Below are 24,028 nucleotides of genomic sequence, written 5' to 3' on the forward strand. Positions count from 1 at the left end.
CAATTCCCTTCTAAAAACAGAAATGGGGCCTTAAGGCAGATGAAGGCATCGTTAAGGTGCTAAAGAAGCCAAGAGGAGGGAGGGGCTGCCTTTCTGCCTGTGTTTGGTGTGCCGGGGTCTCTCCTGGGTTTTCTCTCCTTGGGTGAAGCCGTGTTGAGGGGGAGGCAGCAGAGCCTTAAAGCTACGGGAGGAGAAGCGAGCGCAGAAGAGAATCATAATTAATAGAACCCGGATATTTGCCATGCCTCCTTGTATGCTTATGAAAACATACACCCGGGGAAAGCGCTGTAACCTCTGTTTGTTGTTTATACCAAGAGAATACCCAGTGCCCAATTATGTCTAACAAAGAAAGGAAGATGCCAACCAACGTAGGCACCTCGTGTTTCTATTAATCTGCCTGCTTCTGGTGAGTGCAGATATTAATTGCACCACTATGCAGTGAAGTGATTAACTTCAATATAATTTATCATCTGGAGATTTCTGAACATAAATAAATGAGCTGTTTTGTTCGGCGAGGTGTTGACCCTTTCAGAATATCTGATTTAAAGGGGCTCCTACATTAGTAGTAGTGTTATTGTAAATATGAAAGCCCCCCCCCCAGTCAGCTGACTGTACCCGTATTTGATTTTCTGGAGCATTAGCCTCCCTTGTTCGTGATATTTCCCAGTTGGGTGATCGTTTGCGAGATCATTAATAAGCCTTTCTCAGAGGAGTTTGGAGGAGAGCGGAGGGCGAAGGCAAGAGGAGTGCAGGGCTCCCACGCCTGGCAAGGGGGAAATTGGGAGGGGGAGAGGCACCCGATCCTGAGCCCAAAGGCCTGGGATCTTAGAAGGACTTAAAAGCCACATTAATTGGAATAAAATGGGGCGGGAGGACTGTTCCCCCTACCCTCCTTGATACTAAGATGGACATTGCCTTGGTCCTTGAGGGTGTCTCGCCCTCTGATTGGAGGACTTTCTCTTCCTGGCACGGAGGCAACTTGCGCTTGGTGGCAAATGCCGAAGGGTTTGAAGTCTTTAACCAGCTAATTTAACAAGAAGTCGGCCGGGTTTTTTTCCCCCAAGAGCAAAGAAGAGAATGCATTTTGAAGGTTATTTAGCAAATCCTGGCCTAATCTCCAGACTGAAATATCTATTACTTTGTGAGGGAATAAGGGAATCGGTACAGATTTCTGCCTGGGAGGGAAGAGGATCCAATTTTTATCTGAACTCTCTGAATAATGACGAACTATTTGCTTTGTTTTTCTGTCTTCCGTGGCCTTCGCTACTCCCCAGCATCCTTCAAGGGATGATGGGCTCAAGTCTGCCCCAAAAGCATTTCTGTGCCCGAAGTGGCTCTAAGGTCCCCTCCCCCATCATTGACTCCTTTGGTCTGGCTGAGGTCCAGCTGCCCTGCCTGGGTCTCTTCTCTGGCCCACCGTTTCCTGCCTCCTCTCTTCCATGATTTGCAGCTTTGGGTTTGCCCCCCACGAGGGCCGGAAGTGCCATGCCTTACGCAAGGGTTGTGGCTTCTGCCCTCAAGGTAGGAGGGATTTCACAAGTAGCGGGATCAGCCAAATGTCTGCTTCAACCCGATTGATCATTGCTAAGTGACTGTGTATCGTAACCTCTGAGTGTTGCAGAGAAGAAAATACTGGACACAGTCTCTAGATGCAAACACGCGGCCTTTGGAGCCCAGAAAGGTAGGTTTGCTGAATTCCCAGAGGTCCCTGGGACATAAACGCAGCCGTCTTCTCCCTGATTTCAGAGGACGTGCTTTGACCTTCTGTGCGGGGTATCGCTTGAGTTGTAAAACATGCCATCTGCTCATAAAAGTGTGTTTGGCCTTGGATCTTCTCCTGAATGTTTCCAGTTGTGGGAGAATCTCATTTGGGGTTGTTCTGCTTCCTGGTGAAGGTCCTTAGGTGTGCCAAATCCATCCCTCTGAAAACAGCCGTCTTCTTCTCAGACCCTGACAAGGGAAACAGGTTAAATCTTTGAAGACTGCTTGGAAAGACCAAGCGACGTCAAGCGATGGTCTGTGGGTGGGGACAGAAGTTCCGACATTGTGGGAAGCTGATTTTCTAGATGGGGGGAGACCTTCTAGCTATTGGACTTGTTCCATGTCCCAACTACAAGAGAGCCCACATGTGCAAAGCCCCCCTTGGAGCACTCCAGTCCCAGGGGAAGGTGCGGTGCCGTGCATTTGATCAGAAACTGCTAGAGGTCCAAAGACATGGGATCATCCCAGGCCCTGATCTTTTTGAGTAGGTCAATGTTTATTCCTCCAAGCCAGGGCTGAAATTCAGCAGGTTCTGACAGGTTCTGGAGAACTGGTAGTGGGAAATTCGAGTAGTTCGGAGAACCGGCAAATATCACCTCTGCCTGGCCTCAGGAGTTGGGAGGGAATGGGGATTTTGCAGTATCCTTCCCCTGCCACGCCCACAGAACCAGTAGTTTAAAAAAATAAAGAGTTTCACCACTGCTCCAATCCCTGTTGAAATATACCCCAGTATACCGAGGGTCTCTTAGGACGCCTGTCTGTTAAGCTTTGAGGAAACCTGGAGAATTGGGATGCTCCAGACAGCTGGAGAAGAGCCAGCTCAACCCCCTCTTCCAGAAAGAGAGAAAATCCTGTAATTATCAGCCAGTGAACTTAACATCAATACCTAGAAAGATGTTAACGCAAATAATAAAGCAGGCCATTTGTAAGCATCTTGAAGATAATGCCATTATTGCTGAGAGTCAGCAAGGCTTTGTGAAAAGCAGGTCATGTGAGACAAATCTTGTCTCCTCCTTTGACAAGGGGAGCGCCTTTATTGGAAAAGGGGAAGGCAGTAGGATAATCTACCTCCATATCAGCAAACTTTCCACATGACATTCTCATTGACAAGCTGTTAAAGTCTGGTTTGGATGGCACAGCAATAATATGGATTCACGCCTGACTGGCTAAAAGCAATCAGGGAGCCAAGGACCGGAGGACGGGGCCTGCCAGGAAGGCTGGAGGCCCTTCAGATGTTCGGTCTGGAGGAGAGAGGCCTCAGGGGTGCAGATGCGCACGAGGAGGCCAAAGGGAAAGAGAGGGAGGACTTACTTTCCATGGATACAAAAGTAAGACCAGAAATGACGAGCGGAAATTACAACTACCTCTGGGTTTCATGTAACTACAATGAAAATGTTTTGTCGGTAAGGACTGTGCAATAATTGAACTGTCTCTCTCTCTCTCTACGGAGGTTTGGGGTTCTCCATCTCTGGAGGCTTTTCAGAAGAGGTTGGACGCCACGGATGGTTGACTTGTGTTTTCTTCCACGTTGCAGAGATTTGGACCAGAGGATCCTTGAAATCTTTTCTAACGCTGCAATTCTTTCATTCTGTGACATGTTATTATTAAAACTGATTTTTCTCTCATGAAAAGATTGCACTGGTGCTCAGTTTTGCTTGCTGTGGCCTCCACTTTCAGTGCTTTTCACAAACACGCCACCCCCTATTTTTTTTACAGCTCTGAGTTCCTCGGTGGGCTTCCTTTCCTGCTGGGAGATTCTTCCGTTTCTGATTCCTTTTCATGCTAAGAATTCTGTTATTCCAGGAGGATGAGGAGGATGGCTTAATCTTTACTATCTTTGATCTAGGTCCTTTAAAAAAAAATTGATTTTGTTGCTTTTGATCCCACATTTTTGTAAAAAGAAAGAATTTTCTTTTGTAAAAAGAAAAAAACCTTTCAGGGACAGGATATCCTGCCCCCCCCCTTCCCTCCCGGATGCTTCCCCTCCTGCTCTTCCTATTATGTAGAATGTGTGTGGTTTTAATCTCAAAATCAAAACTATTGATTTATTAGGTTTACTAAATTTATACTTGCTGTTATCCACAGACGCCGAGTGGTTAATGACAGCCCAATGTCAGTCAACACAACAATAATACTCCTGTTTAAATGATACTTTTGCTCTTCATTTTTCATTATTGATGGCATCTTGACCCATTTTCCCTGTTAATAAGCTATGCCAAACTATACTGTTCCCCTTGATTCTGTCTACGTTGGCCTCTCTCCCCTTATTTCATCCTTGTGAGTCTGTTAAAATTGCTTTATCCAGTGTTTCCCCCTTTCAAACCCTTGTCTCTAGATACTCCGTGTGCAACAATAATCCTGCCTCTCTGTTTTGTTTTATTCTTTGCCGGTTGCCAGTTCCTCCTTTTCATGTGCAGTTTAAGACCCTGTTCCTCTCCTCCTCCTGGTGCCTTTCATTCCTGATTTCACTCTGGTTTCCTCCTCCGTCTCTTGTTTTTGAGGAAGAACTGATTGCTCATTAAACCAGCGTGGATCTCCCTCCGTTTTCTTTTCTTACCCGTGAAACTCTGTCCTGGCTGATTTTTATTTAATTGAATCCCTTCATTTCCCCCCACAAATGTCTAAAGAGTCGCTTACTCCAATTTGCTTTCTTCCTCCTTCAGTCTCCGGCCTTCCTTAAACATTGACTTTCTTTCTCCATCCAAGTGGATCCAAGCCTACTTTCCTTGAAGAGAACAGAGTCTGGAGATTCTTGGGTATTGCAGAGCTAATCCTGGCTCTTTCCAAGACTTTTGTGTGTGTGTGTGTGACTTGCAATGGTGGCTGGTGGGAGGAGGTGGAAAGGTGGGGAGGCAGACGGGAATTTCAGACTTGGGTGAAGTTATGATGAGAGGCTGAAATACTTTCCTCATCTCTCATTCTGACCCGGAGATTGTTCTACAACTTTGTGTAGTTGCATCAGTGGAGCCCAACACATGCCCTCCGATAGTGTCAAAAGAGCAGCCCCCTCCTTGCTTCTGGAAAAGCTGTGGGTTGTGTTGTATTGGTGCATGTCTGCGTTGAGTCTCCGCTTTGCATTACTGTTGTGTTACCTTTTACCTTTATCTATCTTAAACTATACCGTCAATTCCATAATAGCGTTTTCAAATTATAACCACTGACCGGGGGGGGGGGGAGGGGGAGGCAGTGTGAGTCTGTTACAGAGAAAATGAGTTTTGTGGCATGAGATGTTGATGCGGTAATAAATTTGTGACTCTTTTAAGGTGTAGCACGTTCTCCTCTCCTCCAGCTTTTTTTCAATCTTGTGTGTGTCATACTATAGAATTTGCAAACTGTGATGCCTAAGACACCTTATTAAGCTATTTTCTTATAGGATAATTGGAAACCTTACACCTGGTTATAACTCACTCGTGGTGTTGACTGTTACTTACAGTGTTCCTTTGCATCATCCTCTCGTTGTGAGGATTGAGCTGAGGAATCCTTTTCTGATCAATTAAGGGCCGGGATCTGCTCCAACTCTCCGCCTTTAGGTTTTGCAAAGGGATCCAACTTCACTGACACTCTCACCAGGACAGAAAACGTGGTTGCTAAAAGTGTTTTGCATTTAATTGTGAATGTCTTGCGTTTGTCTTTTAATCCGTACATGTCTATTCCTAACCTGGCTTCTATCCCAGGATTCATTTGGAAAGGGGGGGGGGAGGAATAACCAGAATCTAACATGTTTCTTTATTATTGGCCATTCCTAAAATTACCACAGGCGCTGCTGATTTAACGTGTCAGGTGGGAACAACCAGATCCACACGTAAAGAGTTCAATTAGCTACTTTATTGCTCATGCCTATAACGCAGGAATCTTCTCCAAGCTGGTGGTTTGCACGTGGGACACACTAGATAAGGTTCGGTGCCATTCAAGAGGAGTCAGTTACCCTTTTGTGCCCACACGAGGATTCTAGACTGGTTCCCTGCTTGACTCCTCCTACTGGTTTGGCCACTCTGTCTCCCCCAAAATATCCATGGCAAGGAAGAGATGGCCCTCGCTCTGAAGGTCTCCTGGTGACGTTGGGTATTGTGTCTGTGCCACGGTTGTGGTTTAGGGCAACCTCCTCCTTAACTGCTCTTCTCCTGCAGGGTCTTTCCAAAGGACCCCCAAATTCTGCCCCTGGGAGTGAAAGGCTTCCATCCCCTGGCAGCTTTTGGGGGGGGGGGGTTGTGAATCTCCTTGCAGAAACTGGTGCTTAGCTCAGCCTGCACCTCCTCGTCCAATGCTCCCGTAAGAGCCCGGCCTATTAATTTGCCACCGCACAAAGGATTGCCAGCCCATAAAATATGATGCATGATAAAAGGTATCAATTCTGAGCACCGCAAATCTGCCGTTTCACCACAGCGTGAAGGCAAATGAGTTTCCGTGAGCTCGAACGAGTTCAGAGATAAACTTCAATTTAACAGAATTTCTTTTTGCGATAACCAGGGGGAGCCGCCGCCGTGGCGTCCAGGTTTCTTATCAACACGTTGGGTTTGGAGCGCTATTAGTCAACTTAATTTTGGGGGAAACGCCAGGATAATTGACAGATGAAAAGGTCCAACCGCCGGGGAAGCCCTCGACCGCTTTTCTTCTGCAGGACCTGTCCTTAATTTGTTTATTTTTTTAAAAGAATTAACCAAATGAGCCATTTGCTTGGAGTCTTTTTGTAATGGGGTGACTCATCCATTCATTCGTTCATTCATTCCTATTTTTTTTCCTCTCTTTTTCATTGTCTGTGTTGTGTCTTTGATGTGCAGATAAGCCTGAAGTACAAGTTTTGCAGAATTCTCCTCCGCAGCCGCTCACAAGGGAAGGAGACCTGCTCGAACTCCTCTGCCAAGTCAAAGGGAAACCAGAGTAAGTGAGCCTCTCACGCGGGGGTTGGCTTGCTGCGACAGGACAGGGCCTCTCTCGAGTCGCTGTGTGGCAAAACCTCCTTTCTGGCCCGCCACCCTGTGGCGGCTCTCCCCTTCTCCAACCCCCTGCGTCTCTCGGCACCTTCTCTGTCCCGCTCCTCGTCCTGGTCTTTGTGGCCATCAGGCAGTGGAGGCACCAAGATGGCCTCTGCGGAAGAAGCTGCCATCAGCCCTCCTGACTGAAGGAATTGGTGGCCTCCAGTCATTCTAGAGCAGAGGAAGTGGCATTCAGTCATTCTAGGCAGAGATAGTGACCTTCAGTCATTCTAGAGCAGAGGAGATGGACTCCAGTCATTCTAGAGCAGAGATGGTGGCCTTCAGTCATTCTAGAGCAGAGATGGTGGCTTTCAGTCATTCTAGAGCAGAGAAGGTGACTACATGGTGACCTTCAGTCATTCTAGAGCAGAGGAGATGGATTCCAGTCATTCTAGAGCAGAGATGGTGGCCTTCAGTCATTCTAGAGCAGAGATAGTGATCTTCAGTCATTCTAGAGCAGAGGAGATGGACTTCAGTCATTCTAGAGCAGAGATAGTGACCTCCAGTCATTCTAGAGCAGAGGGAGTGGCATTCAGTCATTCTGGGGAGAGATAGTGATCTTCAGTCATTCTAGAGCAGAGAAGGTGACTACATGGTGACCTTCAGTCATTCTAGAGCAGAGGAGATGGACTTCAGTCATTCTAGAGCAGAGGAGATGGACTTCAGTCATTCTAGAGCAGAGATGGTGGCATTCAGTCATTCTAGAGCAGAGGAGGTGACTACATGGTGGCCTTCAGTCATTCTAGAGCAGAGGAGGTGACTACATGGTGGCCTTCAGTCATTCTAGAGCAGAGATGGTGGCCTTCAGTCATTCTAGAGCAGAGGAGGTGACTACATGTCTCCAGAAAGAGAAGATATCACCAGAAGACCCTGGACCTCTGTTGGGCTGCAGAGGGGAACTAAGCAGAAGGACTGGGAGGTGCCTCCTAGTTGAACATGGCAGGGATGGAATTACAGGAGAGAAAGATCCCTTCTCACCCAGGCTAAGTACTTCATATTTGCCAGGTTTTCATTTCCCTAAGCCCCCAAATCCCTAAATGGAAGGTGCTAATAAGCTGTTGCAAAAAATGGAAGCATTATAGCCGGGGTTTTTTTGGAGTAGCTTTTTATACGCAGGCTCTTAAGAGCCATTTCTGAGCAGGCGTGGTGGTGAAATCTTTGTGCAGAGCATTAGTGCAGAAGAAACGACAAAGATTCCGAGCAAGGAAAAGGGTCCTTTGTAGGCTGGGTTTTACTTACTATTAAGTCTTTGCAACTCACAGCTTTTGCATCCCAGCCTCCTTCCCTTTTTTCAGCCTCTCCAATGAATTAAGCAGAACCAGAGATAAAGGCTAATCCAGTCTTTCTCACCCTTCGCACCTTTAAGATGTCTGGACTGGAAGGCTGCACATCACAAAGGTGCCAAGGTTAAGAAACTCCCTGCTCCAATCGATACGTCCCCCCGCTTGGGCCAATTCAGTTAGAGGTCACACACACAGACACACACACACACACACACCCTGCCTTCCAATCTAAAGCTGAGAGATTCTGTTCAGTGGTGCAGCTCTCTTGCATTGGACAGAAGAGACCCATTTCGCTAGGTAAAGTTTTTCGGCTTCGTCTCTCTCTCTCTTTCTTTTTTCCTTTCTTTTCTTTTCTTCCCCCCTCCCGTTGGCTCGGCTTGGTCGCATGTTTCCGGCTTTTGCTTTTGAGTGTTGTGTTCTGCGGTGTTGTCTTTCCTGTCCTCTGTGATATATTCTAATTTATTCATTGTGTGGAACCCATCAGACATTGTGGCTTAACATTAATGTTTACTCTTCCTATGAAGGAATGAGAGAGAAACAGATTGCTATCTTGGCAATTACATTCCAGGTGCCCAGAGTAATTCAGAAAGCCATAAGATTTACCACTGATTTATGTAGTGGTTGGGTTATGTCTGACTTGAAAGGAAACGCTCAGCTGCTGGCTTGGACAGATCAGGGATGGGGAAATCATTTCAACCCCCCCCACACCCCTCACCCAAGGATGCTTTTCTGTTTATGATTAGCTGATTCCTCGGTGCGGAGACAGTTTTCACCACCCAGCACTCTCTCTCTCTCCCTTTCTTTCTCTATTTCTCTTTCTCTCTTTCTTTCTTTCTTTCTTTCTTTCTCTGCTTCTTTCTTTCTCTTTCTTTCTCTCTCTCTCCTTCCTTCCTTTCTCTCTATTTCTCTTTAGCAACCCACCCTCCCTTTCCCCTTTCCCCTTCTCTCCTCTCTCTCTCTCTTTCTTTCTTTCTTTCTTTCTTTCTCTCTCTCTTTCCCCTCCCTCTCTTTCCTCTTCTCTATCTCTCTTTCTCTCTCTCTTCCCTCCCATTTCTCTTCTCTCTCTCTTTCTTTCTCTTTCTCTTCCCTCCCTCCCTTTCCTCTTTCCTTTTCTTTCTTTCTCTTTCTCTCTTTCTTTCTCTCTTTCTTCCCTTTCCTCTTCTTTCTTTCTTTCTTTCTTTCTTTCTTTCTCTCTTTCTTTCTTTCTCTTTCTTTCTCTTTCTCTCCTTCCTTCCTTCCTTTCTTTCTCTCTATTTCTCTTTAGCCACCCTCCCTCCCTTTCCTTTCCCATTCTATTCTCTCTTTCTTTCTTTTTTTCTTTCTTTCTTTCTCTCTCTCTCCTTCCTTCCTTCCTTCCTTCCTTTCTTTCTCTCTATTTCTCTTTAGCCACCCACCCTCCCTTTCCTCTTTCCCCTTCTCTTCTCTCTCTCTTTCTTTTTTTTCTTTCTTTCTCTCTCTCTCTCTCCTCCCTCTCTTTCCTCTTCTCTCTCTCTCTTTCTCTCTTCCCTCCCATTTCTCTTCTCTCTCTTTCTCTTTCCTCCCTTCCTTTCCTCTTTCCTTTTCTTTCTTTCTCTTTCTCTCTTTCTCTCTCTCTTTCTTCCCTTTCCTCTTCTTTCTTTCCTTCTTTCCTTCTTTCTTTCTTTCTTTCCTTCTTTCTCAGACAGACTCATTGGGGCTGGAGTTTTGTGCTTGCAGGGATGGGGGAGCCGCCTGGCCCGGGAAGCCCTTTCACGATGTTCTTCTTTGGGTCTCCTTCTCAGGCCTGTTGATGTGACGTGGTTAAGAGTCGACGATGAGATGCCCCAGCACGTTTTGGTGTCAGGGTCAAACCTCCACATTGACAGCCTAAACAAAAGCGATAACGGCACATACCGTTGTGAGGCTTCCAACCAAGTGGGGACGGCTTATTCTGATTACACGCTTTATGTATACGGTACGTGAGACCAGCACGCCTTTCTTCCAGACGCCTTGGTGCCCGATTGCTCTCGAGGTCTTTGGGGAGGGGGCGCGGTGTTGGCTGGGGTCAGCGGCCTTCCTCGGACCCAGGCCCAGCATGAGCATCCTGTAAAGAAAGCGTAACTGGAACGAAGCTGGTTAGCTCCTTCCTTCCCTCCTTCCTTCCTTCCCTCCTTCCTTCCTTCCCTCCTTCCTTCCCTCCTTCTTTCCTTCCTGACTCCGGGGGCCACCCTCTCCTTGCACCGAGTAGACCGGTCCTGCCCTGACGGTTCTGTTAGTGGAAGTAGCCGCCCCAAACCAAGAAGGGAAAATGCTGGGGCTGGAGGTGGGAAACGCTCCATCCCGTCTGCCAGGGCAAGTTCAGCCGCGTCTCCAAACATACTTCATTTACGTGGCGTAAACTGTGGAGGAAATCGGGAGGGGGGGGATTTTTCTTTTAATGTTCCAACTGCTGCTCCTCGGGGCATCAGCCAAGAAGGCCACCGGGGCACAATCTAGGGGAAGGCAGCGCCATCCGGTCAATCTTGCACAGCCAAAAGCTCTCTGGAAACTGCCCTACTGGCTGCTGTGTGCCGTTATGCAAGGGGTGTCCAAACTTGGGAACTTTAAGACTTGTGGACTTCAACTCCCAGAATTCCCCAGCCTGGCTGTAGACTATTTCCTTTCCTTTGACCGGGCATCAACAGCAATAAACTCCGGCCTCTGGGCAGAGCCCTGGATCTGCTTGCAAATGGGTTCAACCCCATGGAGAGTCCGGTGGGTTAAAGGCCACGGCAGCCGGCTGCTCGGTGAGAGAGAGAGAGAGAGAGAGCAGATTGACTCCGAAGCCCCCAAACGAAAACAGCCCCCGCAGCTCCGAATGGCAGCGGCTTCAGTGAAATATCACGGTGGAAACTCGGGGAATTAGTTGACCAGCTCAGCAGAAAATGTGAAAGCTTAATGGAGTGGAGGCATTACAAGCATCCTTCCTCTTTCCCCCTTTGAACGCTTCCCTCCCCATGCCTGCCCTGAACCCCTGGGGTACTCCCTGCAAGGAGTCACCTTTGTAGGGGTTCCTACTGAAGCTTCCTCTGTGCTCCAAGCCTCCTTGGAGCCGCCAAGTGTTCCTCTTAAGGGACAGTAGAAAGCTTCCATTGGTCAACCAGTTGCAAACCCTTTTCTCTCCCAGACTAAATAGGGTCCGCCATTAATTACTGCCTTTAATCAGAATAAGTGTGTGTTTATAGAAAATGGGTGAGCGATGTGCAGTCCCCACTTTATTATTTATTTATTTATTAAATATATTGATATGCCGCCCAATCCCGAAGGACTCCGGGCGGCTTACAAAAAATATAAGAAAAAACACATAACGATAAAGAAAACAATTTAAAACACCCTCATACATTCATTCTAGTCGGGGCCGGACCTCAACAGTGAGGTCAACAGCCCCAGGCCTGCCAGAACAGCCAAAGTTTTTACAGCTTTCCTGAAGGCCATGAGGGTGGGTATGGTCCGGATTTCCGTGGGGGGAGCTGGTTCCAAAGAGTCGGAGCAGCCACCGAGAAGGCTCTCCTCCGAGAGAGAAGTTATCTGATTGCGGGTGTGGACAGGTAGACACCTTTGCTAGTTTTGGAAAACGGAGAGCATTTTGGCGTAGTCGCCCTCTGGTTTCCCTGAGAAACTTTTACATTTCTTGTTAAAAAAACAAAACACCCCTCTTCTTCCTGTACGATGGAGCTTACAGGTGTTCTCTAACTCAGTGTTTCTCAACCTTGGAACTTGAAGTCCTGGGGACTTCAACTCCCAGAATTCCCCAGCCAGCTATGCTGGCTGGGGGATTCTGGGAGTTGAAGTCCCCAGGACTTCAAATTGTCAAGGTTGAGAAACACTGCTCTAACTTTCCCCATGAAACCAAGGGCCTGGGATGATCCAGGGTTCAGGAGAAGGCACTGGTTTAGGTTTATTGACATTTGGTTTATTGACATTTGTATGCCGCCCACTCCCTAGAGACTCTGGTTGGGCTAGGAAGGTCAAGAAGCAGCACAGATTGGATGGGAGACAAGGTTGGGCCCCCTCTTCTTTTAAGACACAAATGGACTAATCCTGCCCACGTTGATGCCCCTCACGGGGGCTTTCCAGGTGCTGCCCTTCTTGTGGTTCCTCTGGAAAAACCAAGGAAGCCAAATGGTAGAGCAGTTGTTGAATCCCAGAGGAATTGGAAACCGAATGAAGCCATGCTTGGCTTTCCAGAACCGTCTCCTGGCCTGCTCTCCTGCATCTAAAACATGGTCTCGCTTGGCTAGAAGTCAAGCTTGAACTCCAAACCCAGATCTTCTCTTGCTTGGCTTAGCTTTTAGCAGAACCCTTCCTGGTTGAGGGTCAGCTGGGCAGACGCTGACATGCTTGGCATATCTGAGTGGTGATCAGCATCCCTACTTTCTCCAAACAACGACAGGTCAGCTCAGCCACCCCAAATGGGGGCTTTTCCCATGGGCTGGAAATTGAGTTTTCTATAGAGTCTCCAGCCAACTTGGCAGCTGCTGGCCAACTTGGTTCTTCCATGGAGAAGTCAGAGATCCTGGACCTCGATCCCTTGCTTTTCCCTTGCTTGATCAGCTGTCTAGAATAGACATATTTCACGACCTTTTCAGTAGGAAAATGGTGTTTCTCAAAACACCCTTTCCGGGAGAAGATCATAAAAGGATCCTCCTTGGCAGAGATCATATCTCGCGAGAGGATATGATTTCCTTGATGATCTCCTGTATCAAACCATGAATCACAACGGCCCCAAGCAACGGAAAGGCAGCAGAGGACCCTGTTTACCAAACAAGGATGGTCCCTGCCAGTTGCCGACGAGAGGTAACAAGCTAGTGTTGTGTTTACCTCCTAGACTCACACCCAGGGTGTAAATTTCCCTGGCCTCCTTCATCACAGAAGAGAGAGGGAATCTGGTCCTGGCACATACCCCAGTGAAATCAGCATCAGCGCTGCCGCTTCCAAACTCATCCTCAACCATAATCCACCCAGATGCTGTTTACATGGAAAGCAGATGTTGCCTGGAACAGCCACGTGGCTGTGGAGACCCCCATCTTGGCCACCTTCTAAAATGATTTGTGTGGGAGCTGGAGTTACGGGTGTAGAGGAAGTGGGTGAAAATGGCGCCTCCTTATTGATCCAAGAGCCAACGCGAGAGGGCCACCTGTGTGGTTGTGTGTCCCAGAGGCCTTGGAGTCAGATCAAGCAGGGCAGCCTCTCTGGAACTGGACTCCAGGAACGAAGCCATTGCCTTCCCAGACGGCCCAGTCCTTTCATTGGGTGCCCAAAAGGCCTCTCTCTCGCCTGGCACCTGCTGAAGGCATCTCGGGAGGGGTGGGCAGCCGAGCGTTGCTTCCTTAATATCCCCGCATCCTGGGCACATCGACGCCCTTCTCCCGGAGACGTTGCGCCAAGCGCACAATAAAGGTGAAACACATCATTGCAAGTTTGGATTTATTAATTAGGAAATGCAAGAGCTCTCTGGAAGATAAAAGCGGAGTAGATGTGTCAGTGATGAGAAGTTTGACATGCTTAAGATAAAACTTGAAATCAAAAGCCTCTGAACCGTTTCAAGCTCCATTACTGACGATTCCTTCCCAAGTTCAAAGTTGCGTGTTGTGCTTAACACATTCGGTTTGATCATTTGGGCAGCGATACGTGGCGCTTCCTCTCCTCCCCTCCCCCTCCCCCCAAGTGCCTCTCCTCCCCCTCCTCCCTTCTGTCCTCCCGTCCAGAGGAACTCGGTGGGGAGTCAAGAGGCCACCGGTTCTTTGCCAGCCTTGGGTGCCCTTAGGAGGGATTGTGGCTGGCATTTGCAGGCCCCCCACCTTGGAGACCAAAGGGTCTTTTCTTCCCTTTCATGGCCAGGAAGGGAAAGGGGCGAATCCCCCTTTATTTCCATCCACCGGAGGGTGAAATGTACTAACCAGAAGAAAAATGCAGGGATCCTGGGCTGGGTATGAATATTTATAAGTCCCAAAGACATTGACTTTACGTTGAAAGAAATCTCACTAAAATCTTCCATGCATCCAACTTGATATTTAGTCGTGACATTCTCGTTCCCTTCTCTATTTATTACCGGCTTAGAAGTACTTTTATATCCTGCTGGGATGGGTTGACGGAGGGCGGAAAGAATGGAGTTAACTGCTCCGGAGAAAGCAGAGAGGGAGACGGAGGGGCAGGCGGAGGAGGGGGGGGGGATATTTGGTCTGCTAAACACAGCGGGCGAGGGGGTGGGTGGGTGGGCTTTCTCTGCCCCTCTTTTTCAGACGTCAGAGCACCAACCGAAGAGACCCAAAACAAGCGAGGCTTTCATGGGGGGTTCTAAATGGTGCAAACAGCCCCCCCTTTCCTGTGGGGAGTGTGCAGCCTCGGGGGGGGGGGAGTGTTTCTCTGGTGGGTTCTGGGGGGGGCATTCCATGCGGTCTTGCATCTGTAACTAATTTTTGTGTTCCATCTCCTCTCCATCTCCCCCATCCCCACCCCATCTCCCTATCCTGGGTGGGAGGGGCGGGGAGGGGGGAAGGGCTGTTGGATCCCACCCACCCCAAGACCTGCATCGTCTGTCACCCTCTGGCCACCCTCCCCCCCCCAGTGACGGGAAGGACGGAGCCAAGCTGCTAACCGCCATCCATCCGTTCGGCTTCTTTGTTGATTTGTTGACCATTTTTTTTGCGTTCTGCTCATTTCATTTTAATTTGCTTCTTTTTTTTCTGTTTTCTTTTTCTTTGTTTATGTGTTTTTTATATCTAGATCCTCCCACAACTCTCCCTCCTCCCACCACCACACTTTCCACCATCATCACCATCACCACCAACATCGCCGCAGGTACAGTACCGGGTCGAAGCCTAGAGGTGTGGCTGTGCTTTCCCTGACCGGGGGGCTGGGGGGGGGAGTGCGTGGGGGGAGTGGGGGGACGTGAAAGAGAGAGGAAAAGGCTTCTTTCCAATTCCGGTTATTCCTGAGTTATTGTGGTGTTGTTTGTTTCTCTCCCCAAACCCCCCACCTCACCTGGGTCATGTGACCCGAAAGGGTTTGGGATGTTGGCCTGGCAAGGGGCTCTTTAACGCCCGAGTCCCCCTCCCCGACAGAGGCAAACGTGGCTGGAAACGTTAGGGCACTTATAGGTGGCTCAACCTGGGTCCTGTTTTTCTTTCTTCAAAATACAGAGAACGGCCTCTCCTTTCCAGCTCCACTCCGCAGGCTTCACCCTCCCTAAAGACAATTAATTTGGTTTTTGGTTCCCGCGCAACTACCTCTCAGCCTCTGCAGCTGCCAGCCCCGTGGCACACAGAGACACACACACCCAGGTGGCTGCTGGGTCACCCTGGCACTCAGCACCTTGAAGCCCCACCCTGAACCCTTCCCGGGCATCATTCTGGGCCCCCTTTGGCCGCTGTGTACCTGCCTTTCCCAGGGCACCTGTCTGCGCTCCAGCTGATCACCTGAGAGTAGCCAGATCCCCCCTCCCTTGTCCCCATCCTCCCCCCGGGCTCTTCTGTTGCAGGGGTCTCTCTTCTTCTCCCCTCCCTCTTGTGGGCCGAGTCCAGCAGGGGAGGCGAGATGGTGCTCTCCCCACGTGGCCTCCACCTTCCTCCACCCAGCAGTCTCTGGCCTTCTGTGCGTCTGTGACAATGGCTCTCACCCCTCTCCTGCAACATCCATGCTCTGCTTTTTTCCTCTGCGAACGCTCAGAAATGTTGGCTCTACTGGAATAACGAAACCTTTCCTCTCCCTGTGCCTTAACCATGGTTTCTTTTCCTCGTGTTGACCGTCACGTGTTTTGCCTCGTTACACTTTTCTCCTTCCAGGCTCTTAGGGAAGCCGGTGCCTCGGGGTTCTCCTCTGTGTGGCCTGTTTGTTTCCACAGTTGCGTAGTCCTAGGGTCTCACACCTTCTTCTGTGGGTTGCTCACTTCCAGGTGACCTTCACTCCCTCCAAGGAGCAGATCGAGGGCAAGACGAAGGGGGAGGGGGGAGCCTCAGGTCCGCATTCCTCTCGCCATGCTCACCTCTGACCATGTCAAAGAGTTTCTTTCGTTGGAATTAATGCCGTGGGCCTTTGGGTGTCTTGAGGGGGGGCTAATTGGATGACTGGGAGGACTTGTGAGTGTGGGAAGTCCTGCAGCCTCAAGGGGCTCTTCCTGAAAGCGACCCAAGGAAACGGCCTCAGGTTGGCTCACGGTGTCCCACCATGTGCTGGCCGCTCTCTTTCCCGGATGGCTACCTGGCCCATTGCTCTTCACTTGAGCTCCCTGAGTGGCAGGAGGAGACGGGTCCTCTCCCCTTCCTGCTGACCATCTGTGAGGCTCCCAGGCGTTTCGACTGACTCCTGAAAGCAAAATCTTCAGAATGCTTCGGAAAATAATGATCGTGGGTTGGAGTTGGCTAGGAAATCAGGGGTGCTGATCTCAAAGTCGGAGGCTTTGCAAAGGGGTGATGGGATTAGGAATAGTTGGACCTGGTGGAGAAGGATTCAGCTGCTCACCACAAGAAGAAGTCCACCCTCAGCAGAGCTTTGAGTCCAGACCAGCTCTGGCCTCTTGGGCCAGGAGGGGTTAGGGAGAAGATGGATTGGGCAGCCCCTGCCTCTTCTTCGTTGAGCCTACTATTGCCAGACTCTCTACCTCCCTGAAGCCTTTGGTGTCCCCCAGTCACAGAGCAGAGTCCTGACCTGGCTGTCCCAGGACCTGAGGAGCCCTCCCAGTTGTGGTGCATCTCAACCCCAGCCTGTTTTCTGAAGGACTCATTTGGGGGATTCAAGATCTATTGTAGAAGGAGTCAGGCTTCCAAATAGCATCCGAAATTAAACCAGAGTCCAAGGCAAAGGATTCCTCAAAGTTCCAATTGCTGAAGGGAGCCATGTTGGCCCATCTGGGAAAACCCGAATCTGAAAGCTTCCCGGTTTTCCCCACCCAGTTGAAAGTTCAAGATCTTGCCCCCAACACCCTCCCACCCACAAGTCCATCCCATGGTCCAATCTCCCACTGCCACGCTGGCAGCTTCCACCCATCCAGTTCCGGCCAGGTGCAGAGACAAAGGATGACCTTGGCTTTCTAGAAAGAATGTTGTTATGGCTACATAATATGTGACTCCTTAAAATCCCTCCTCCCATTTTCCCACCATAGAAAGTGCATAACAAGAATAATAGTGGCAGGCCAGAGGTCCAAAAGAACCAAAAGGCCTGACAGAAGGATTTACAGACCCCCAACAAAAATGCTCTTTTCCAAGTGCGCTGCAGGGCCCCTTCCTCTATTTCTAAGATGAGAGATACCCCCCTTTTCTACCTGCTCAATTTCCTTCTCCTCACCTGAGAGCCCTCTGCTATGGCAAGATCTTAGTTTCACTCCATTTTCCCCTCTGACTTTCTGCGCGAGATAAAGACACGCCTCCCCTCCCATCTTTTAAGCTCGGTTCCTCCTGAGCCGCTATGTCGCTTAATTTTGTTGCCAGATTGCTGCTGACACGCTAATCTTCTTTGTGCGTCTTCCTTCTCCTCGTTTTTCCTGCTTCTCTCCCTGCTGTGCGTCACCTGCAGCCCCAGAAGCGAGATGGAGAGGCCCTTTTGTGTGGCGTGAATTGGGCACCTTTCCACATCTTTGTGGAATCTAGTCTCCTCTTCCAGGTTCCCCTGGGCTCGGCTTGTTTGTGTGCGCGCCCACAGGGGTTTGGCTATCAAGGGGGGGAAGAAAGGATTGATTCAGTGAGTTTAAGCTAATTGATTTGGCATAAATTTGTCCTTGGTGGAAAGCACTCTTCCAGACTCAAGAAGCCTGTTTTCCTCTTTTGGAGATGCATTCTCTATATATTTTCTTCTTTTTTTTATTGAAATTTTTTTAAAAGCAAACTTTTACAAACATTTACTTCCCTCCCCCCACCCTCCCCCCCACCCCCGGCTTCCCAGAACCAATACAGGGTATAAATCTTTAACAAGAACATTCTAAAATAAACTTAAAAATAAATAAATAACATCTTTCATTTGAGCTTTAACTCCTCCTTGCTAGGCTTGCTCTAAATAGCAATAGCAATAGCAGTTAGACTTATATACCGCTTCATAGGGCTTTCAGCCCTCTCTAAGCGGTTTACAGAGTCAGCATATTGCCCCCACAGTCTGGGTCTTCATTTCACCCACCTCGGAAGGATGGAAGGTTGAGTCAACCTTGAGCCGGTGAGATTTGAACAGCCGAACTGCAGAACTGCAGTCAGCTGAAGTAGCCTGCAGTGCTGCATTTAACCACTGCGCCACCTCGGCTCTTAAACAACTTATATCATTCCTAGTTTTTTTCTTTTTTCTTTTTGGTTTTTTAGTCATAAGCTATCTGAAATTTCTTAGTCCCATATTTATTTTGAGTATAGTCAATCCGAGAGATGCGTTCTCTAGGTAGCATGGAAGAGGCCTTCCATGGGAGAATGGTGAGATGCTTTTCTAGAAGACAGGGATGGACCTCCCTCTGCAGCAGGGGGGTCTCCAACCTTGGCAACTTTACGGCGTGTGGACTTCAACTCCCAGAATTCCTCAGCCAGCAAAGTTTCCCAGGTGGGGAGACTTCTGCTCTGCCGAAGGTGCATTCATTCCTTTCCCAAGATCTGCTCTGGGCTCCAGTTTCCTTTCCCAACTTGGAAGGCTCCAGAAGAACGGGGACTGTGGTTCCCAAGAAGATGAAGGAGCCAGAGGGTGGCCCATCCTCTGTGTCCTTTTGAGTAGACCTATTTGGAGAGCCTACAGTGGGAAAGGCGGGGAGATCCAATCCAATCCCGTGGATTTAGAACTGATCCTTGAACGCTGCTCTTCTGGCAACGTGGACAAAAGAGCCTGAGATCAGTTGCTCCTACCAGTTATGGTTGCAGGTAGCTTCATTGTTTGGAGTCCTTAGTGCAGTGTTTCTCAACCTTGGCGACTTTAAGTCCCGTGACTTCAACTCCCAGAATTCCCCCAGCCAGCTCTGCTGGCTGGGGGAATTCTGGGAGTTGAAGTCCACGGGACTTAAAGTCGCCAAGGTTGAGAAACACTGCCTTTGTTTTCTTGCCATTGTCTCATTAAATATAAATAAAATAAACATTCAACATTCAAACATTCAACATTACCCAATTAGGTAACAACCTCAGTGCTAGACGGAATGGGGTTTGCTCTCTGTTGATATATCAATAGCAATAGCAATAGCAGTAGACTTATATACCGCTTCATAGGGCTCTCAGCCCTCTCTAAGCGGTTTACAGAGAGTCAGCATATCGCCCCCAACAATCTGGGTCCTCATTTTACCCACCTCGGAAGGATGGAAGGCTGAGTCAACCCTGAGCCGGTGAGATTTGAACCGCTGAACTGCTGATCTAGCAGTAGCCTGCAGTGCTGCATTTAACCACTGCGCCACCTTGGCTCTTATCACCGCTTGCCCTGTCCGTGTTCTTGCAGGGTCCTTGATTAAGCGATTAAGGAACCCCCGAGATCATCCCCACCGACTGACGGGGCAAAAGCTATTTGCATATTAAAAGAAAGCCAATGATGCCAACTAGTTGGCTCATAAAACAGTTTGCAAAAAATAAATAAATCCACCAAGCTCAGAGAGCACCAAGTTCAACCCTTGTCGTTGAACCCAGAGCTACAAATACTGTCTTCTATGGGTAATTGGCCATGGGACTCCCCTTCCCACCCCCAAAATCTCTCCCTGTGAGTGTTCCCAATGGGCCCCTAAGTCTTCAGCCCACGCGGCTCCCGTCTCAAGGATTGGCCCATCGTCTTCCATCCTCCTTTTGGCCCCAAAACGCCCTTGTTGCAAACGCACCATCTGGCGCTGAGGCGCAGCTAAGCTGCGATTGCCACTCGAGCAATTTCATCAAATCCCCTCTTTTGACGGATAGGATCTTGCCGCGTTGCTGTGTCTTAGCAGACAAGCTGTGTTATGTGTTTATCTTATCCGGAAGCCTTGATATCGTCCGCCTGGAATTTAACTTCAGCTCTCTCTCGCGCTCTCTCTCTCTCCAAACAGAGGAAAGGTGAGGGGACCAACGGCCGGCCCCCTCCTCTTTTTCCTGCCAGGGAGTGGGTGGCCTGCTTAAATTCGCTTGGGTGTATTATCTCCTGTCAAATGGCTACCGAAATGAATTTTAGTGCAACTCGAAGCCACCCATTAGCCTTAAAAGCCTCCACAGGCAAACAGCGGTGATTAAGTGCCGGCATAAAACTCCGGGAGTCTATTTTCTTCTCCTGTGCTAAAGGTTTGTATAACGGAAACCATTCTCCAAATGAAATTAGCATAATTACCCACATTTTATATGCAGGAGTCGCTAGGAAGAAGAAGGCTTGCCTGAAAGCCTTGGAGGTCTGCTGCCTCTCTTACCGTCCCCTGCAGCCCCCTCCCCTTCAAGCAAAAGGCCTCTTGTTCTAAGGAGCTCAGCAGGAACTCACATGCGTTGCATCCCCGGAAGGCTGAACCTTGCCTTTTCTCCGGCACTTCATACGGGCCGGTGTGTTGCAGGAGGGATCTTGGGGATTCCCCTTTCGATCCACAGGCTCCCATTGTCCAGGGGATCATCCCAAAGGGGCAGGCAACCAGGCGGATTCACTTAAAAAAACTGGCAAAATGCGATGGTAGCATTGGATAGAAGTCACTTAACAACCACAGTGGAAATCCAGGTCCCAGTTGGGCTCGTCAACCCAGGGCTACCGTTAAATGTCTTGGATTCCCACCAGGAAGTGGCCCCCTTTTTTAGGACGTTGGAAATAACCGAATGTCAACCAGCCCCCCCCCCCACCTCCCGCTCCCTTGGATCCCTGGACAAGGCGCATCACTGAGCCAAGGTGGCGCAGTGGTTAAGTGCAGCACTGCAGGCTACTGCTAGATCAGCAGGTCAGCGGTTCAAATCTCACCGGCTCAGGGTTGACTCAGCCTTCCATCCTTCCGAGGTGGGTAAAATGAGGACCCAGATTGTTGTTGGGGGCAATATGCTGACTCTCTGTAAACCGCTTAGAGAGGGCTGAAAGCCCTATGAAGCGGTATATAAGTCTACTGCTATTATTGCTCTTCTCAGAGAGTGTTGTTATTGCGTGGTGCACAATGGAGCGAAGTCGCCAGCCCCATTTCACAGATTGAAGGGGAAAAGATTTAGTTCTCACCCGTTATTTATTCTCTTCTTCGGCTCCTCGAGCCTCTGGTAAAATGTCAAGTTAATTTAGCGTGGTCCTCGCGATTGCCTGACCTTTTCAGCCTCTCTGCAACCACATTAAAAGGGAGGAGCTGGGGGCCCCTCCCTCCTCCTCTCCCTCCCAAAGAGGCGAAGTTTCTGCCGCTGAGCTTGGCTGGCGGCCAGGAAGGGCGTCTCGTCTTCTTGCGTTGAGAGGTGGACAGGTTTTGTGTCCAGCCTGAAATCAACTAAATTGGGAAGAGCTGCCAAAAGTTTGGGTCAGCCATAGTTCATCAGAAGCCAAACCCAGAACCTTTTAGTTGTCCCGGTTTTGGCTGAAACGAAATCTGGAGAGATCTGGTAGGAGAAGTTGGGTAAAATTCCTCACCCCCCTTGCACAGCTGGTGCCCTGGCCTCTGGCCCTTCTCGGCCTCTGATGTTCTTCTCCAAGGAAGCCCTCAGCCTCCTCATTTCTCCACAGTAGGCTGCTCCCAAGCTCCCCCTGCCCAGGAGAACCCAGCTTGGTCCACCTTCACCTTCTGTATATGGACCCCCACATCCAAACCACACATTTCGGCACCTGCACGGACCACCCCAAGCCCACAACTGAGCACTGAGCCCTCCCTGTTTTGCATCTGAGTTGGCCTGACCTTCCTGTGGTTTTCTCCAGCACGCCCAGATGCTCCCGTGGATCTAAGGCGGCTCTCCTCCACCTTCAGGGGCCTCCAGTGCTCTGTCAGCAAAAGGGAACCCACCTGGATCCCCTTGGGAAGCCCTGCTTAGCGCAGCAAATGCAAATGGCCCTGACATCCACTTTAGGACTTGAGGGGGGGGGGAGGAAACAAAGAGCTGAGCCAGGCCTCATTGCACGGGTCCTTATGCAGGAGACCTTTGATTAAACAACCCTTTGGCGGTGTGTTTCTTGCTGATGCAAGACGGTCTCCGTTTTGCTCGGGAAGGAAGCCTGGGAGGAGAGTGGAGAAGGGTGAAGCATTAAATCACAGCCCCCCCCTGACGTGCGCTGCCATGCTTCAAATAATAATAATAATAATAACAACAACAACAATTTCCCAGGCTACACAAAATTCCTCAAGGGATCCTGATTCTTTTCACAAAGCATCCGGTCTCCAGGGGCTCGTGCAAACTGACCGCTTGGATTGCAGATCTGCTGGCCTCTGTCCCTCTTCTTCTTCTTCTTCCTCTCTCCATCTCTCACACGTCTCTCTCTTCTCACCTTCTGGTGTGAACTGAGCCATTCTTGCGTTTCCCTGAAATGTAATCCAATAACGAAGGCGAAATGGGAAGGGAGGTTTCCAGCCACTCTGTACAATCGCGGGAAGGTGGCTCCACCCTGTTCGGATTCAACCGTGTTTCCTCGAAAATAAGACAGGGCCTGACTTTCATTTGACCCCCAAAATAAGCGCTTGGCCTTATTTTCAGGGAGGCCTTATTATTTTTGAGGTCCAAGAGGTGGAGAGCATGGTCACCTCGTGGCTGCTGCTGTGCTGCAAGATTTTCGGGGAGGGCTTATTTTAGAGCAAGTGCTCAAAAGCCCCGAGTGGGCTTATTATCAGGGAGGTCTTATTTTCAGGGGGAAAAGGGTAAGAAACTTGGGTGGGCTCCAGATTTTCCAATCTTGGGTGAGGGGCCTAGAATTGGTGCTGCCCAGTTCGAAACAAAACTGCGGTATACGGCAGTCTTGGATCTGAAACCCAGTAAGAGAAATGAAGCTTCATACATTGTGAATTATTCAGTCACGTTCATATGTAAGCCGAGTTATCTCTGCCGAAAGTCATTTTGTTCTGCCCCAGTGATCTCCCCGTGGCATTGGGCCCCAGATCTTCAGAAGGGAACTTGGCTCCGTGTCTGGAGTCTGCCCCCAACCCCATCAGCCTTTTCTGGGATCCGGACGATGCCTCGTCCTGGGGCTGGTGGATGAAAACAGTGGGGTGGGGGGGACTGAAGGCCAGGCGGTTTTTCGAGGCCGCCTCCTCCTACCCCATTTCTAGGCGCCAGTCTTTGCCTGTGCAAACTTTTAGGGCACTTATTAAAAAACATGTCCTTGGGTTTTCATTTTCATTTTAAAAATCCATTCTGCGAGAGACTGTGGACTAATTTTATGGATTAGTTTTTAAACCCTCAGTCTGTCACATTCAGTGAACAATTCTAAGTTGGAGAGAAGCCATCTGAATAGATCACACTCTGCCGCAAAGCAGGTTCGGCTCCACCGTTTCCCATGAATATTGCTAAGCTGTCTGGAGGTCTGTGTGTGTGTGCGTTGCAGAGGAAGGAGGCGGTTTCCTCTACACAGCTGATTTTAAAATGTGTTTGGTGCTGCATAGTTGGATGGGGAGGTTAGAAACCCACCCGTTCACCCCCAGCAATGGCTCTGGAACTGGGTTTTGAACTCTTTCTTGGTGCCGAAATGGGGAGTGGGCTTTGCACTTCAGAAGGAGCGGGTGGGGGGTTCCGGGTGTTGCTGGAAAGTGCCTTATGCGAGTTTCTCCCTCAGCGCCTCGGCCTCTTCCGCCAGGGAAAGGCAGCCTTGAAAGTAGGAAGGCTGTAGGCGGGGCTGCCTTGCCCGGAGAAGCCACGCCCCCCTTTTATCACCTCCGCCACCCGCTGTGGCTCATCCACCTCCCCCCCGACATCTAATCGCAACTTTGCCATTCCAGCTGCAGCCAACATGATGTTGCTTGGACTATTTGTTCTCCTTAACCGCTTGAAACCTTTGTGTTCCATTTCTGTCCCTGGAAGGGAGAAGCCAGCTGCACTGTGGGCGTGGAAGTGCGCTTCTTAACCGACCCTCTTTTTCCAGCGCACGGACGGGGGTCCCGATGCCCACAGGGTTGGCACCTCCTGCAGCCACCCAGGAGGGCAGGAGAGGCCCCCCCAATTGCAGAACAGAAGGCCCGGCTCAGTC

General features: G+C 49.6%; 1 protein-coding gene across 6 annotated transcripts in view; it reads left to right on the plus strand.

Moving 5' to 3' along the window:
• The window catches only part of CADM1 (cell adhesion molecule 1), a 219,675-nt gene that overhangs the window by 176,234 nt on the left and 19,413 nt on the right, over window positions 1–24,028 (plus strand). For 3 of the 6 annotated variants that reach the window (XM_087706474.1, XM_087706475.1, XM_087706478.1), the window contains exons 6-8: window positions 6,540–6,639; window positions 9,778–9,950; window positions 14,741–14,815. In XM_087706474.1, coding sequence (XP_087562600.1) covers window positions 6,540–6,639; window positions 9,778–9,950; window positions 14,741–14,815 — 348 coding nt within the window. The remainder of the gene's footprint in view (window positions 1–6,539; window positions 6,640–9,777; window positions 9,951–14,740; window positions 14,816–24,028) is intronic. The other 3 variants (XM_087706476.1, XM_087706479.1, XM_087706480.1) reach the window with 1 other exon arrangement.

This window comes from Thamnophis sirtalis, unplaced genomic scaffold (assembly GCF_051295495.1).
Source record: "Thamnophis sirtalis isolate CommonGarterSnake01/CBP01778 unplaced genomic scaffold, rThaSir2_p1.2 scaffold_2, whole genome shotgun sequence".
Classification (NCBI taxonomy): domain Eukaryota; kingdom Metazoa; phylum Chordata; class Lepidosauria; order Squamata; family Natricidae; genus Thamnophis; species Thamnophis sirtalis.